The sequence below is a fragment of the Pteropus alecto genome, unplaced genomic scaffold (genome assembly GCF_000325575.1).
Source record: "Pteropus alecto unplaced genomic scaffold, ASM32557v1 scaffold3, whole genome shotgun sequence".
NCBI lineage: Eukaryota > Metazoa > Chordata > Mammalia > Chiroptera > Pteropodidae > Pteropus > Pteropus alecto.
In genome coordinates, this window is record NW_006442484.1 from 18874564 (window position 1) to 18893203 (window position 18640).

The window sequence follows — 18640 nt, forward strand, 5'->3', positions numbered from 1 at the left end:
GGACTATTAAAAAATCTTCAATTGTTGCAGGTAGTAGGCTCAATTTATCTATTGCATATTTCACTTAAAATTTATTACCAGGTTATATATTTATGCCATTATGTAAGTTACAGCAATTTTCTCTCTCTCTCTCAAGGGCAATCATGGTTAGTATAATATTTATATTTATCCAGTATACAAAGCTTAGAGAAACATTTCCCAGTGAGGTAGTTTTCGGACTCAGTGTATGCTGATCATACTAATATGCTTGTCATTTTGTCAGCATTTATAAAGAGAATATTTTACCTATACTATACAAAATTATAGCATAGAAAAATTTGGGAAAAGAAAAAATTAATTATTTCTGTGGCTTACATCTTCCATTTAAAACCAATTCTGATTTTTACCTATTCTAATGTATATAATTATAGTTATGAAAAATAGTGCATTTTAAAATTGTACATATTTTAGGAATATATCTTTTGAGAAAATATATAACATTTCTAGATACTGACACTAGCTGTGGCTTCTGGTAATTGATATTTATATAGAACAGACTTCAAAAGATCTAATAGAGTTAATATAATAATAAGAGAACAGTGTACCACAAATTGTTTTCATTCTTCTGCTCTTTCGCTGCTGTTACATAAAGCCTCATTTTACATATCACATATAATGTCATGTGTAAAGAACATAAGCTTTGTAGGCAGGCAAACCTGAGTTCAAACACTAGCTTTATTACTAATTAATGCATGACCTTGAGTAATTGCTTAGCATCTCTAAGCTCAGATTCTTATTTTGTAAAATACAGTGAAAATTAAAAGTTTTATTCATTCAAAATATTTTATTGAGAACTTTAAACCAGATAGAGTTCTAGTTCTCAGAGATCACCCGAATAAGTGAATGAATGGAGAAGTGCTAGACATCGGGAATACAATGTTCAGAACTTTTTCTCAGAGTGATTACAATATGGTAGAAAAGCATTTATAATATAAAGTGACGTCAACAAATTTCTGATAAATGCTATGATATAGGCAGTATAAGGTGCAATTGAAACAAATGACAGAAGCATCTATCTTAGATATTGCGCCCCAGAGGAAGTAATATACAAGCCGGTATGAATGATATATTCAAGTTAAATCAGATAAACAGGAGAGAGAGGAGTGTTTTTAGAATATTCCAGAAAGATGGCATCAATGAAGGCCCACAAATGAGGATATATAAAGTGTTTGAGAAACTGCAAAAATTTCAGAATGGCTGGAACACAGTATAAGATAGAAGTAGTAAAATTTAGGAGCTGTAAATAGGCATGAGAGACAGATTTGGAAATAATTACTATTGATATAACAAAGCTTTGGAAGTCAAAAAGAATACCCAGGGAGTGTATGTAGAATGAGACTAATAGAAGAGTTACAAAAAAATATTGAATAGTTCTGACAATATGGCAGACAAATGAGAAATGCTAGATAAACTAACAACTAAACATTTTAATACATAGGTGAATATGTAAAAAATATATAAATTTTTCAAAGTCAAGAAATAAAAAGGGTCTTGAAAGTTGGAATAGTTAGTGAATTATAACTGCTCTGTGTGTGTGTATGTGTTAAATTTTGCCTGCAAGGGCAATAGGAGAAAGCTGAATCTATAATCTAGATGCTTGGGTTGTTATGAAATCATTGAACAGGTGACACTTTAGTTCCACAGAAGTATGGATCTCAGAAAAATACCAGGACCCTCAGAAGTTAAACAGTACAAGGGTAAATTAGAGAACATCACCTCCCAGTACTAAAATAAATCTGCATTCAATTCGATTCTAAAATTAATAATTAAACAATGAATCTAGATTTTTCATCCCAAGAAATGATTAGGGAAAGTTATAACTTTAATAAATTAAAATGCCCAATGAAATGTGGCAGGTAAAATTGACAAAAATTAATTGATGGGTAGTTTATATCAAAACTGCAAATATATGAGAATAAGTATCTCAAGTAAATTAATTTTGCTATTTATTTTAAGACTATATATCAGGGAATTTTGTTTTTTTCTTGTGTGTACATATAATACTACATATTCCAAGAGAAAAAGAATAAAACCAAATTTACTTTGAAATGACAACTTTTAACAATTACAGAAATTTTAAAAACTATATGTTATATGACATTTCTTTATATTTTTCTTATTCTGATTCATACTCTGGGATTAGTAATTGTAGCACCATGTAGGCATAAAGAATAGACTCTTCAGTGCCATAAAATAGTAATCAGGATTCCAGGGATACTTTTTTCGGTTTGATTTTTACATTTAAAAAATTAACACATTATTAATGAGTAATTTTTATCAAATTGCTTATACCTGTTGACTTTTAGTACAAACAATATGCTATGGGATTCCTTGTTCCTAGCTCTGTGGTTGATATCCATTCACAATTCTGATATTTTTCTTAAATTATCTCATGTATATCTAGATTTTCATATATATTATCTCATCTGACCATGATTTACATATATGAATATCTATATGTAACATACATAATATAGGTATATATGTATGTGTGTTTATATTTTTACATATACATATATGTATATAAAATCAACCAGGAAACCAATGCTGCTAAAGTCCCTGAAGAATTCACATTTCCTCTTGACAGAAATTTAAAGTGCTACATTGTTGTTAGCATTGTAGAGGCAGTTAGAATTATTATTGCTCAGTGGCAAATTCTTCTGCTAGTGCAGAACTCTAGATATGATAGAAAAGCAAAAGAATCTGAGAGCTGCAGGGATATAATAGTGAGATGAGTAAGGAGTTAACTAAGAGGCAGAGACTAAGTAATTGGTATTAGGAAAGTGTTTCACAAACCTGAATGAGTATTAGGATCATCTGGATAGCTTTTAAAACTATGTACACCTGAGTCTCTATTGTAATTCAATTGATAGTATAAGGCATAATCAATTTCCACAGGTATAATCTGTTGAATTGTATATATCCAAAGGATAAATCCAATCCTAAACCCTGATATCTGTGAACATGACCTTATATAGACATGGGGTCTTTGCAGATGTAATTAAGTTAAGGATATCAAGATGAGATCATCCTAGATCAAGGATGGGCCCTAAACTCCACAACTGGTTTTTATAAAATAGACGGGGATTTGACAGACACAGGGAAGAAAGTTACGTGAAGATGGAAATAAGAGTTTGGAGTTATGACATCACAGGCAAGGAGTGCCAGAAGCAAACATAAGCTAAATGAGGCAAGCAAGGATTCTCCCTGAAAGCTTTCAGAAGAAGCCTTGCTGACACCATGATTTTGGATTTTTTGCCTCTAGATGTGTGAGTGTAAAATTTCCGTCGTTTTAAGCCATAATGTTTGTGGTAATTTGTTGAAGAGGTCCTAACAAATTCTAACTCGTAGGGAATGTTGAAATCACAGAGTTAAAATTCTTTGGTCTTGTTTTAAGGTAAGACTCACACGAGGTACTTTCCCCCAAATACAGATTCCTGGACTCTAAGACATACTGAAAGGGAATCTCTTTGGGGAAGGGACATAGAAGACTGGGAATCTATTTCAGTAACAAGTACCTCACATGATTCCTATCCTCAAACAAGAAGTTAGGGAAAAGGCTGAGGTAGGCCAAGGAACTAAAAGCCATTTTAAATAATTTCTGCCTATGATTTTCAACTTACTTTGCCAAGATTGGCTTATCATCCCACTTTTCTGCAGATAGAGTCTAATTAGTCAAGTATGTACAAAAGAGAGAACTGCAACTAAAGACAAATAAAAAGAATGTCACATAAGAATAATATTAAGACAACCTAACAGTAGCCTACATATCCTTTTTAAACAAAAATAGTAAGATTGTTTAAATAGAAAAATATGGAACAAGATAGAACAAAACAAGACCACCTGGAATACAAAGCATAAATCTTCAGGACAGCGGCAGAAAAAAAGTGCTTCTTAATTTCTTTGTTTTATATCATTTTAATAAAAAACAATTATTGTTAGACTGGAGAGTGAAGAACTGGTTTGAGAGGAAATTAAGGCTCTAAATGAAAGTAAAAAGAAAAATAGAGCACCTAATTGCTAAAAATAAATTTATCTTCATAGTGGGACAATTTATCAAATAAGTAATAAAACAACAAACATTTTTTTTTTATCTCAGAATATTGACAATAATTTTGGAATAAGTGGAAGATGAGAAAGATAAATGAGAAGTGGAAAAAAGGTAAGCAATACTGCCCAAATCTCAAAAATGAGTGAAAATTTGGAAATTGTAGAGTGGCGAAGTTTAGGTATCTTTGACAATTATTCTACAATGAACTTGTTAAACATTTTGTCAGCATTTATAAATAGACTATTTGCTCATGAATAAAATAAAAACAAGTGATACCAAATTCATTTTTTTTTGCTGATACAATGTTGAGATTAAGTATATATCATGAAAATGCAAGGAAAGAACAGTCCTGTATTTTAGCAACATTTTTGAGAACTTCATGATAAATGAAAATACCATGTATGCAAGATGATAGTAAATTTAGGTAGATGAGTAATTGGTTCAAGACTATATCCACAGTTCTAATTATTGAATCAGTTTTCCCCAAAGGATGTTTTTAATAGCTCACCCAAAGGTTCATGCTTTTGTTACCATGATTCGGTTACAACCTTAAAAGTTATGTTTATCAAGTCTGAATTACACAAAACTGAGAGACACCATTAGTATTGTTATTATAAAATTGTGGGGAGTTAAGAGTTATAGGAAGTTGGAGGTTAAAGAGTGACAGTATAGAGTGAAAGGGACCACCTCCGTTTACATATCCTGAAGCGTGTGGATAAGGGAGAATCCGAAAACCACTAAAATAAAACTTAAAAGAACTTTGAGGTACAAACATTGGAAGTACCCAAAGGGAATGATCTAGTCTATAAGAAAAGCTTAGGTATTTTTATTGAGTGGAAACTCAACATGTCAGCTACATATTAAGGCTGCCTTCTAAGATTGCCTTAACAGAAGCCTAGAAACGTTTTTTTTTTTTTTATTACCTATTATTATATTACTTATTTATTTATTAGTTTCAGATATATGATACTTTGGTTAGACATTTATACAGTTTATGAAACGAGCCCCCCAAATACTCCATTTTCCCTCTGGCTGTATACCTAGCATTACATTACTGTTGACTGCATTCTCTATGTCATGCTCCTCATCCCCATGACCATCTGTAAACTACCAATTTATACTTCTTTAACCCTTCACTACTTTTTCCAGTCGCTCAAACACCCTCCCCTCTGGCCGTCATCCAGATTGTCCTCCACACTTGTGAGTCTTTCAATTACTTTGTTCTTTTTGTTCCTTAGATTCCACATTTTAGTTAAATCATATGGTATTTATCTTTCTCTGTCTGACTTATTTTGCTCTGCATAATACTCTCTAGGTCCAACCATGTGGTTGCAAATGGGAGGATTTTTTTATGGCTAATATTCCATTGTATATATTAACCATAATTTCTTTATACAATTGCCTGATGATGGGCATTTAGATTGCTTCCATTTCTTGGCTATTGTGAATAGCACTGCTATGAACATAGGGATGCATAGATCTTTATGAATTATTATTTTGGTTTTCTTTGGATAAATACACAGAAATTGAATTGCTGGGTCAAATGGTAGATCCATTTTTAATTTTTTGAGGAACAACCAGACTGTTTTTCATAGTGGCTGTACCAATTTGCAATCTCTTCAACAGTGTATTAGAGTTTCCTTTTCTCCACATCCTCGCCAATACTTGGTGTTCTTTGACTTATTGATGATAGCCATTCTGATGGGTGTGAGGTGATATCTTATTGTGGTTTTAATTTGCATTTCTCTGATGATTAGTGACTTTGAGCATCTTTTCATGTCTATTGACCATCTGTATTTCCTCTTTGGAGACATATCTATTCAGGTCTTCTGCTCATTTTTTAATTGGATTCTTTTTCTGTTGTTGTTGACTTGTATGAGTTCTTTATATAGTTTGAATATTAACCCCTTATCAGATGTATCATAAGCGAATATCTTCTCCCATTCAATAGGTTGTCTTTTCATTTTCTTTCCTTTGTTGTGAAAATTTTTTTAGTTTGATATAGTACCATTTGTATATTTTTTTCTTTTGTTTCCCTTGCCTGAGGAGATATATCTGAAAAGAAATTATTTGTAGCAATATCAGAGAGTTTACTGCCTATATTTTCTTCTAGAAATTTTATATTTTTGGGTCTTACATTTATCTTTAGTCCATTTTGAGTCTATTCTTGTATATGGTGTAAGAACGTGGTCTAGTTTCTTTTTCTTTTTTGTGCATGTATCTGTTCATTTTTCCCAACACCATTTATTGAAGAAACTGTCTTTACCCAATTATATATATTCATTAAGTTGTCTTTCAATCTTTTAACAAACTTCAGATACTTTCCGATATTAAACACTTAGAACAAATCAGAAGTTATCAATTCATATTCAAGTCTTTTATAAAAAATTAATAAATGTATTATTATTTTCTCAATTAGGATGAGATACCTGGAAGAGAGAACAACTCAAAGATTGTTCAAATAAGGTTTAAAATAAACAACTATACTGTTTTTGACTATAAAAAGGGAAAATATTTGAAATATTCTTATGTATAATCATAAAATACTCTTATATTTAATGCTGTAATGTGGAGATAGGCAGAAAATTTGTCTGGATAATTGCTTCCATCTTGAATTAGTTTTGCGTATATAAACATAATTATATCATTAGCGTATATAAGATAAAATCAAATATAAATGGTGGTTTCTAACTTGTGGTTTCAGGAAGAGTAGCGTGAAGATCAGTATTAACTGGGAATTTGTTAGAAGTATAAATTCTTGGGCCCCAACCAAGACCTGTTGGGTTAGAGACTCTAGGAATAGGGCCCAGAGTTCTGTTTTTTAATAAGCCCTCTAGGAAATTCTGATGCATGCCCAAGTTTGAGAACCACTGCCTTAACAATTCTCAGACATGAGTGCACATCCATACCACATGGAAAGTATTAATAATATTGATTATTGTGTCCCACCCCAGAGATTCTTAATTAAGCTATTAATTAGTCTGGAGTGGCAAATGGGCAGATGATTTAAAGCTCCTCGCATCATTCTTTTATTGAGAGCAAAAGTTGAGAACCAATGCTAAGTCATATCCTTGAAATGATATTGACCACTTAGTTCCTTGAGACACAGTCCACTTCTATCACAGGCTTCACAGTTTCAACATATTATCTCTTATATCAATTTATCAATTTTCTTTTCTACACATAATTACTGAAAAAGTTAAAATATTTGTTTAAAAATTAATACAGAATCCTCAAGGGACTTCCTAATTTTTTAAGTGTTTCCCACTTAAATTTTTGCCCACAAATAAAATAAAATTTGTAAATAGGTGCTATTGAATTCTATGGAAAATGTAACCCTCAGTTACAGTACATTTAGCTCCTGACTACAGAAGCATTTCTAATCATAGGCTTCTCATATATTTAATTCTCAATTTTAATACTATTTTCAGTATAAAACAGGAGTTGTTAAACACAACAGAGGTTGTCCATGGAGCTGAAGTTTTAAAAAAGAAAAGTAATTGCAGATTCTTCTGGTAATATTAAACCTATGGGAGCTTGATCAATTCCAATGAGAAAAATAAAATATGATCAGTCCAATTTTATAATGATGCTTAATAAAACAGGGAAATAGTTGAACCTATATTTATTTTTAGATTATTGCCAAGTAGGGTGATTTTTTTTAAAGAGGCAATGAATTAAATAATTTACAATATTTTTGTCATTTTGTATTTAGTATAGAATATTTTTATATGAGAAATGTATGCAATTCTCTTACAACTTTGAAAGTGAGATTATGCCCACCAGATCATCGCTGTAAGTTTCTCTACTGATATAAATTTTTATTTAAAATGACAATTTGAAAGATAAAAGAATGTATCTAAAGAAAAGACTACGTTTGGAGAGAAACATGTGTCTTATATTGTAAAGGGGAAACGATACTGTGATAACCTGTGTGGTTTACTGGCAATATAAGTTTTGTTTTTTCCTCATACTGCTCTCCTTCTTATAGATACAGGGTTTGTTTTGTGCTTTCTTTTCCAAATTCCCCCAATCTGCGGCTCCCTTTCTAGAATTATTTTCTACTCATTACATTAAGAGGATTCATCATTATATACTTGCAGATTCTCCCAATTCTGAAAGGGGCTCCCCCTGAGAAACTCAATTCTACGCCACCCCTGTGTTTTCTTGTTATCGCCACCACAGCTCATGTTCTGGGAAGACAGCTCAGGCAGGGATTTCCTCTGGCCTGTCCTGTACTACTCTATTCTTTCTCAGCCACCCCCTTCACTAATTCTGCTGCCTCCCCTAGACCCCCAACAGTCCTCATGGTCTGTCTGGAAGGAGTGTTAGGACACCTTGAAGACAACCAGTCTTACAACAACAGTTGCAGACCACTATCCAACTAGCTTTCAACCATTAATTCTCTCATCTATTTATCTAATTATTTAAGAACAATCTTCATATATCAAGGTTGACCATCAGAATCTGTATTGTTGCTTTGCTGTGATACAATGGCTGAGACAGAGAAGGTATTTGTGTAGCTCTGAGACTTCGATTCCTGGTAATGCAGCTACTCACTAGGGTTTCACTGTTAGCACTTGAAGACCACAGGCCTTTCCTTTTCACTGGAGACCAAAGAAAAATAAAGCTGGGTTAGGGACCTTCAGCCTAGACTCTGAGGTCTAGTTTTTCTGCCGCTCCTAGAGATGCCTGTTGGGGGATAATAAAGTTGTGAATCCAGAGAAAGGTCAGAGATGCTGCTTTTATTATCCTCATTTGTCTTAAAGGTACTGGCTTCATGTGACTTTGCCATTCTCCAGTCTTCCAGTGAGCTTCTAAGTCTCTCTGCACAGAAAAATACACTTTATAAAATGTGGCTATATTTTAGAACCAAACTATCTGACAACTAAATTTCACAATGTGTTCATATCCAGTGGTGTACTGAGGGGGTTTTGTACCAGTTCACAAAAGACGATATTTAAATTGTCAAGAATTCTATGAGGCAGTTGTTAGGCATGTAGCCATTATTTAAAAACAAAAACAACAAATAAATCATAGAAATTTACAGTTAAATAAATTATGTTGAAAACAAGGGCAATAAATCCTCCAAGTTCATAATTTTCTGATTATTTTACTCCTTAAGTTATTTACATCTACTCTATCTATACTGTAGATATAAGGTATACTGGTACACACATCTTTTCCCAGCTCCACAATTGACAGTCATGTTGGCAATTTAATATTGGCCTTGGTAGGAATATTTATATTACAAAACTGGCAACCATTAGATCAGTGTTCCTCCCTACCAGATGTTAAGATTTGCCAGCACACCAATGAATAAAACTCATTATTTGTGTATTTACATTTAAATAAAGATATTCACAGATATGTATAACGGTATTATCTGCCCCTATTACCACCCTACACATGGTTCCCAAACAAAGTCAACCTAAAGCAGCTGAGTTTTAATTTCAAGCATACCTGGATCCATAGCCTGATCCTGCTATTTATTCACCTTTTGATCTCAAGCCAATTGTGAAATGTTTCTTAGTTTTGATTTGCTTGTTTATAAGACATGGACAGTAATACATTTCTCATAGATTTGTTGTAAAGATCTGATAAAGAAGTATGTTTCTGGACCCTCTCCAAACCCTCTTTTTCTCTTCTCATGACAGGGATGTCAGTTTGCAAGTATAATTATTGAAATTTTAGATTCCCCCCGCTTTGGATTCAAATAAATCATCATTAAAATAAAGAAAAAGGTCTTACTCTACACATATTACTAAGAATAAACAGATCAAAGGCCTAATCAAAGTTTTCTAATGAGCTCATTATTTTTCTACTCTATATTGTTTTCATGGCATTTCTTATCTGAATTGGGACTCTGATTCCAGGGCTTCTCTGTATTTAATATTTTGAACTTGCTCATTACTTTTCTGGTATTCTCTGGATGGAGATGCTGAGAACAGGAAAGGAAACACATTTTCCTAAGAAAATAGAGCCACTTAGAAGCTGACAGCCATATTTTGGGCCACACGATTAGTCTGGACATTGCAGAGAAGATATACTGCTCAACCCCTTTTATTGGCCAGGCTTTGGAAATTCTACATTTAAAATGTATAATTAATTGTTATAGTGTGATTCTCTATTGCTTTCTTCTTCAACACTGCTATTGTCTTCTTCAAAATGTCATATTGTACCACTTGATTTCTACTTTTTTCAGTCATTACACATTCAAATGTCTACAGGGATTTAATAGCCTAGTTTAAAAAAAATAATTAAATGAAAGATATAGGTACATAGAGAATGCAGCCCCTAAACAGAGCCATTTAAATTGAGAAGTAAAAAAAAAAATTCTCATTTTCCAACTGTTAGAAGTATTATAACATGAAGTTAAATTATTAAAAATATATACTCAATTGTATTATATTTTTAATAAATGTCCTAAGCTTCTGTAATATATTTCACAGTGGTAATTTAAAAAATCTACAGCCATGCCTGAAATAAAGCACATGTCTTAGAAAATCTGGTTCATCCTCTTACTATGTTTCACTATATATTATTGAGACAAAAAATAATAAAATATGCTGATATAAGGGTATAAATGAGAATAATTAAAATTGTAACTTATGTAACAATATTTTTTATTGTTTTCAAAAGTAGGAGGATCATTGAAAAGTGACTAGGAATTTCTCCATTAACAAAATTAAACTAATAACAATTTGTCCTTCAAAATCATATATTTATAGAAATAAAATATACAGTTTACCAGCTATGTAACCTTGGACTATATTGTTTATTGCTCCAAGAACATAATATATGCATGCCAATAAGAAATGTGTCCTCATTTACTCCAAGTGTCACTCAGTGAGATAGTCTGTTTGAAAAATTTAATCATAAGATTAATAATGAACATTAGAAAATATTCTGTTAGCCTCATAATAACCACTTCCTAACAAAATCCACTATGTTTGGATCCATTTATTCTAGCCAAGAATATGGTACTGCCTCATGAATGGGATATATTCCGAAGTTATTATTAAAAGACACACTTAGACCCAAACGGCAGTAATAAAAAGTATAGATCTTCTGCTTTGTTGACTTATATTCATAATGAAATGAATAGCCTTTAAGAGAGAATATAGTGAATAAAATCTACCTGACACAGTTCTCTATTAATACCACCGTTCACCCATAACTTACCACAAGATGCCATTTCATCTGTCTGGTCACCACAGTCATCTTCCCTGTCACACAGCCAGGCTCTGGGAATGCAACGCCCATTTCCACAAGAAAACTGGTCCACCTGGCATGTTCTGACTATGATGATGAATTAATGTACAAAGAATAAATTTAGAAGCCTTTTAAACACATTAAAGATAAAATAAATTATGCCATATCTTTTTTACATGTCAGATATTGCTCTATTAGATAAAGTATTTTAAAAGTAAATTTTCATTTAATTTTTGACAATATCAACTTGCTTGTCTTGTCTAAAGTTCACATGCTTTGTCCTTCAATTTAATTGACTGCTAAGTGACAAGGTATTCAGTAATCCTCACCACACTTCCATAAAAGAAGCTATGAATTCATTATTTAAGAATTTGGCCTGGCACATGCTTATGAATATATAGTTGAATTAAATTTCATTCAACTTTTAATTTCAAGAAAATGTGCAAAGTGTTTGCCAATAAACCAAGAAAACTTTTGCTGTAACATAGGCAAAAGGAATTGGAGACTATCTCGGGCTATCTAGTCTCTAATCATGAGGTCAGAATTATTCTTTTCCTCTAACATTTTTAATATATATATTTTTTTAATCTCTAAATGGTCCAATGGATAGGGTAACAATGCAGAAAATATTTTCTAAGACATACATTTAGCCCTAAGATGGATTTTTAACTCACTTTTCAGTACAGTTACACAAAAATATGTAATTGTTTAATCAAAGTATATTAATGAATTTTGCTTTGTGCTCACTTAAGAATTTCAATGAATGTACACATGGAACCTTGCTTTCTATGCTACCAAAAGGGAGTAGTTTAAAACTATTCCATAAAGAGGTTATGTTTTACAAGGAGTTTGATTATCTTTTTCTATTACAATCAGGTCAACTTTTGAATGCATGAATGTTTAGATAGCTTCCCTAACTCTTTTCTCAGGCCTAGGCTGTTCCATAATTATTTTTAAACGTTTAATTTTGTTTTATTTTTTTTCTTTAGTCCCTCTGAGCTACAAATCTGTCTTCATGAGTATTAGTATCCTATCTATTCTTTTTTTAATTGGAAAGAATAATGTTGGGAAAGGTATACTCAAACCTATTATTTGGGCAAGATGAAGATTGGTCAGATGAGAAACAATTAGGGTATGGACTTCTGTGGCTATAATAAGAGAACATTATTTAGATTATATACTGCCTCTAGTTTCCTGGGCTTCAGAATCATGAGAATGTGCTTCTGTTTCATCAAAATACCTGTGAACTTGGGTACTAATTATTGGTATAAAATAGAGTGGTTCAAAGCCAAGTCATCCAAACACACTAAAATAGGTTTCCATAAATCAGGGTTTCAGAGGTCATCTAAAATAATTTCTTAAAAGTTATATACTAGTTATTTCCTTTTAAGCAAAGTGTACTTGCAATGTAAAGATGTATATCCATTATTAGTGAATACTTAAAAGATTATTCAAGAAAAACAAGTGACAAAAAATTATTGGCTTGATTTGATATATTGGATTGGATATATTTCTATTCTCAGTATCTATAATTAGAAATATTAGGAATATTATTACATTATATGTTTAGCTTTGCTTTTGTGGATAAGGGTCCTAAATCAAAATCTTTTATGTAATTTCAAATTTTTTTCTTTTCATGTACTGATTTTTTTTAATTAATAGATTTTAAGTATCTCAGCAAATATGTATGCTTCTGAAGTTTTCAATGTTAAAGTTTCAAGTAGGATTAAATATTTCTATGTGGTCTCATTTGGCTAGTTATATAGATTTTCTGCTAAATTTTTCTAACATTTAGACTAAATCAACAAATCCCTAGATAATTTTAATAAAATTATGTCTTCTTTAAAAAATATATAGCCTTCCACCATGTACAGATTAAATGAGAAGTCTATAACTCAGAAGAGCTCCCTCATGTGACCTTGCTGGCATCCTGATCTTGGACTGTGATACTGTAAAACTGATGCCTTTTTGAAAATCATTTGAAACAAGAACATTAAATTCCTGTGGAGTGGAGTTTCCCCTACTTTAGTGATGGCAGTTCCTGCCACAGTTATTTATTTTACATACTATGATCAATTAACTGCTCTTCTGAGATCTAAATTAGAAGAAAATAAAAGCTGCATATCAATTGTTGCTGGAATTGTAGTGAGATTTGGTGCAGTAACTGCAATGAGTCAATTAAAATTGATTGGAACCAAGATGCAATCTAAAAAGTTTTCTTACAAGGAACCGCATCAATTTATCAGCAGCAAAGTATCTAAAGATGATTGGATTTCCCTTTGGAGGGGCTGGGCCTCCATTGTTTTTAGAGATGTAACATTCTCAGCAATGTACTGGTGTAACTATGAAGTTTTAAAGAAGTGATTGTGTGAAAAATCTGATTTAGATGATCTAACATTTATGATCAACTTTACTTCAGGAGCAAAGTCTGGTTCTTTTGCAGCTGTTACAACTTTACCATTTGATGTGGTGAAAACACAAAAGCAGACTCAACTTTGGATGTATGAAAGTCATAAAATGTCTATGCTTTCCTGTACGTCTACCTGGGTTATAATGAACACTATTGCTAAGGATGGGTATAGGCCTAATTCATGTTTAATTAAAATTGTTCCTGCTTGTGCCATATAATCACTACATATGGGATAGTATGCCCTGGAAATATATGAATTTATTTTCTGTTCTAATCTTGGAGAAAATGATCTGCTTAGTACATCAGGAAAATTTAACTGATTTCAGATGAGATGCTTTATTCCATAAATCTACAAGAACTATCTGTCTATATTATATAATTGCATTGACTAAATTATCACTTTCTAATCACTGGATTTGCATCAAGAAGACACAGCTTCCACTTTTTCAACTCTTGTTCCCATCAGCTCTAAATTAGCTTAGAGGTGAGATTAGTAGAGCCGCCCCAGAGGATTCTAATTTTGTAGCAAATGCTGCGCTAATGGAGAGGAAATTTACACCTCCTCAGTGGAATTGTTTATCTAGCAGTGAATCAAAAATTCACTGTCACAATGTGAATTTTTTCTACCCTTCACTAATTATGCTTCTCCTGCAGCCATGTAGCAGTGAGAAATCCCACACTGCACAGGAACAATACAGAGGAAGAGAAGAGAGGGTAACATGCTATTCCTAATCCTTTCCTTCACTATATTTTAAACAAAACCTATGTTACATCAAAATGCACTCTTCATCTTGTAAAAGAGTCTAATTTTTAATACATCGGATTTTCTTAATGTAACTATATCTGTCTAGTTTCAATTTTGTCAAAATTTGTGGAGGATATGAGAAGAATAGATATTATGTAATCAAACAAGAGTTCTGTTCTGTGGGAAAATGCTGGTCTGAAATTACCTAGGCTTGAATTCAAGGATTATCATGGTCACTATGAGGAAAAAAGAATTTCAAGTCTAACTACCTCTCATTTTTGTCCTCTGGGTCTCCCTTATAAGCAGATGTGTGTGTGTGTGTGTGTGTGTGTGTGTGTGTGTGTGTGTTGAGGGAGAACACCTATGAAGCCCCTGACTGCCATCTCTTTTCTGCCCCCTGTATAGATACTGTTTCCTCTTGCATGCACTCTCCACTTTCACTTCACACTCTACAATCTATGCTGTTCGATCTTTTTGGGGGGTAGTAAAATATTTCTATCATCTAGAAAAGTATAGGAAATTAAAATCAATTTTGGTTTTATCAGACTAATTCGATGACTTGAACTGTTATTTAGGCATTATTCTATGCTTGTTTTTTTTGTTTTTTGTTTTTTGTTTTTTTTTTTAAGGCATAGCTTGGACATCACTTCCTTTAGGAAACCTTCCAGGATTGCCAAAATAAAATTAGTTGTTCTTCCTATGTGGTTCAATTTAGCACTTTAAATACTGCATTGAAATGGCCTGTTTAGATGTCTTTCTCCCTATCTTCACTCTTAGCTTCTTAAGGAAAGGTATTGTGTATTTTTTTCTCATCCTATCTCCAGAGCCATAATAAATATTTATTGAATTAGTAGATTCAAGAGAGAAATCCCAAAAGAATAAACCATACCTAAAATAGGAAATTAGCTTCTTTGTAGGAAAGGATTTTCTTTTAGATTTAAAGTAGTCACAAAGCTAAAGGCTACAGGACAGTGGCTTCAATTACAAAATAATCCCCCTTTGGGAAATCTTTTATCTAGGATACATGTCTATGTATACACCTATATCTAGAAATATATAGAAATGACTCAGCCAGGGATATTATCTAATGAATTTACCATATTTTTCCAGTATGATGAGCTATGTGATCGATTTTGTTTTATTTTAATAAAACAAAATGGAAATACATTGTAACATGACATGCTTAATTTTCAAAGCTAAAGACATGTGCATTTGTCTCTTTTTTCTTTTTATTCATAAATATAAATAAATTCATAAACTGTCAGAAATATACTAACCTAGTACTGAGTGGCAGTTGTCAGCTGGCATCACTTAAAGTGTCACTGAGGTATAAGCAAGTTGTGTTCTATTTCCTAGTGGAGTACAGGCCTGGAGAGTCTTAGAAATCTTACTAAGTAGGATTAATTTTTTATTTGCTATTTTAGTATATGTATGGCCAAAACGAGCACTTTATTCACTGTTATACATAGCATTTCTGCTTTCACTACTATAAATAGCAGTCAAACTCAAGTGATCCTTTAAAAATAATATGTAAACAAGCAGATTAAAAAATCTAATAGAAATAAATATAAGATATTATGAATTGAATCAGCAATGTCTTTTATTCGTTTATTTATTTTTTTTAAATTAAGTTTATTGGGGTAACATTGGTTAAAACAATTATATAATTTTCAGGTGTACGTTATAATTTGACCTCTGGATATTCTATTGTATGTTTACCACCCAAAGTCCAGTTCCCTTCAGCTACCATATATTTGACCTCCTTTACCCCGTCTACTTTTCCCCTTCTCCACCACCTCCTACCCTCTGGTAATCACTAGTTTATAGTCCATGTCTCTGTTTGTTTGTCCTGTTTATTTGTTGCTTTTAGGTTTATATCCCACATATAAATGATATCATGTGATTTTTCAACTTTTTCGGTCTGGCTTATTTCACTTAGTGTCTTTTATTTTAAGGTGAGAGCAGATCTATCTGTTTAGGATGTAATGAAGCACAGTCTCTGAATTAAACTTTAACCTTAAAAAAATAATAACTGCGCTAGCTTAGAAAGATGTATTATTGTAAATTATAGTCATATTGTAAAGGCAATCTGGGTAACGTTAAATTAACCATACCTAAAATTCTAGCTAATCTTCAAGATAATATATTTTGGTAAAAATAACAATGGCCTTGGAGATAGAACTCATGGATTGATTTTCCCCTAAATGCTGACCAACAATGTGAGTTAAGGCAAGTCCCTTCTCCCATGCCTTCATCTATGAAATAAATGGACTTGAAGGCAGGGGTTAGGACCACGTGGTCTCTAGTGGTCTTTATTCTATTAGAATGTCTTTGTAAAACAACCTTATAAGCCACACAAAATATCTTGAAAATAATCAATTACTCTAAAATATTGGACTAAGCTTTTAATCAAGGGGCAAGAGAATAACCAGCCCATGGATATTCAGCAAATATATCACTATGGAAAAAAACTGAATAGAAGTTGGAGGTTTGGATTCTAGAATGGTACTTGGTTTGTCATTGTTGTTGTTTAGTACATGGTGAAAAACTCTTTGGAAACAATGTCTAGTTAATTCATATTCTTATAGAACTGAAATAAGTATATAAGGAAATTGAAGTGCAGAGAGGTACAAGTCTTGCCAAGAAAGAAAAAGTGACAAAACCTAGAGTATAACCAGGATTCTTGATCTCTGGCTCTTTTCTTAATAGCTTTCTTCACAGTTTTCACTAATACCTTAAAATAATTATTCACTATTGCTTATTTTGGCAAAGAGAGGTGATGTGGTTGATATGTTTTGACATTGCTATATGTAATGATTAAAAAATATTTTTTTACTGATTATATCAACTTGAGGCATCAAATAAATGTTTTCTTCATTATTTAAAGAGAAGCACTAGGTCGCTGCTAGTCAGTATTATTTTTCAAAACTTATCTGACTAATAATGACCTTTTTGGCGCTGAGTTGTAACCTGTACCACCAGCTGTATATTCCCATTTAATAAGAATGTGGCTAGGGATTCAAAGATTTATTACAATGGGATACATTATATGGAAAAATAAATAGGCTTAGTAGTGTAAGGACTTCATAGGGGAAATAAACAATCAACAACAATAAAAAAAAAAAAAAAAAAAAACCCACGCTGAAATAATGTGCCGGGAACAGAAAATTATTCACAGATATATTCTATAGCAGACTAAATAAAATACATAAATTATATTTTCAAGGTAAAAAAAAAAAAAAAGTTCTTGTGAGATGGCTTGCGTCACAGCATGCTAACATACCTCAGCCTCCACTGCCAAGTAAGTTTAAGCAGGGACAAGTCTTGTCCAAACAGTGTATTGCCAATCAACCCATATAGATAGATAAAGTGCTGAATTACTTTGGAAAGAAGAGTCATGCCCAAAGATTAAGTAAAAAACAATTTCTATTCTAGCTTTTGTGACATCAAACTTTGAATTCATGTAATACTCCAATAATCATATCATCAGCACTAGGAAAGTGCGTTTAGTTCAAAGCATTGACCTGCATTTTCATGGGGGACTAACTTTGGAAGATGTTTATGCATATATACAAGCAAACCTTTACCTGCACAAGTTTGATTGGATTCATCTTCATTGCTCCCACAATCATTAGCTCCATCACAAAGCCATCTCTTGGGAATGCAGCGATTATTCTTGCATTTAAATTGATCATCAGGACAGCTATGATTGGCTGGGGTGGGGGGAGGAAGAAGAGGAGAAGGAAGTTTAATTATACAAAATTGGATAAAATTGTGATTAAGTTATAGTTATGGAGACGTTACAGTAATTATAATATTATAGTAAAATATATGCTGTAGCTTCTATAATTTACTATCTCATATTTCATAAAAATATTTACATTCTGGGCTCTGTTAAAATGTAATAATTTTCTAGAGAACATCAAACAATTAAATCTCATATAAAAAGAAATACATTCATTTTTTTCATATCTTCACTAAAACCAACTATATCACTTTGTTTTTCCATCCCTTAACAGAGCAAGTGACTCAATTTCAAAATATTTACAAAAACATTTAAAATTAACCTCAAATTTTAATGTAAAACCGAACAAGTATACATCAAATAATTTAATCATACATATCAAAAATAATTGTTTAAGCCACATATACACTCAAGTACTTCTTAAAATATTAAATA

At 32.1% G+C, this 18640-nt stretch overlaps 1 protein-coding gene and 1 pseudogene across 1 annotated transcript in view; one reads left to right on the plus strand and one right to left on the minus strand.

Annotated features, from left to right (window-relative positions):
- The window catches only part of LRP1B (LDL receptor related protein 1B), a 1653662-nt gene that overhangs the window by 619012 nt on the left and 1016010 nt on the right, over positions 1 to 18640 (minus strand). The window contains exons 17-18 of the mRNA XM_006921044.1: positions 18048 to 18173; positions 11276 to 11392 (exon numbers count right to left, since the gene is read on the minus strand). Coding sequence (XP_006921106.1) covers positions 11276 to 11392; positions 18048 to 18173 — 243 coding nt within the window. The remainder of the gene's footprint in view (positions 1 to 11275; positions 11393 to 18047; positions 18174 to 18640) is intronic.
- Positions 13259 to 13933, plus strand: LOC102894782 (annotated as a pseudogene).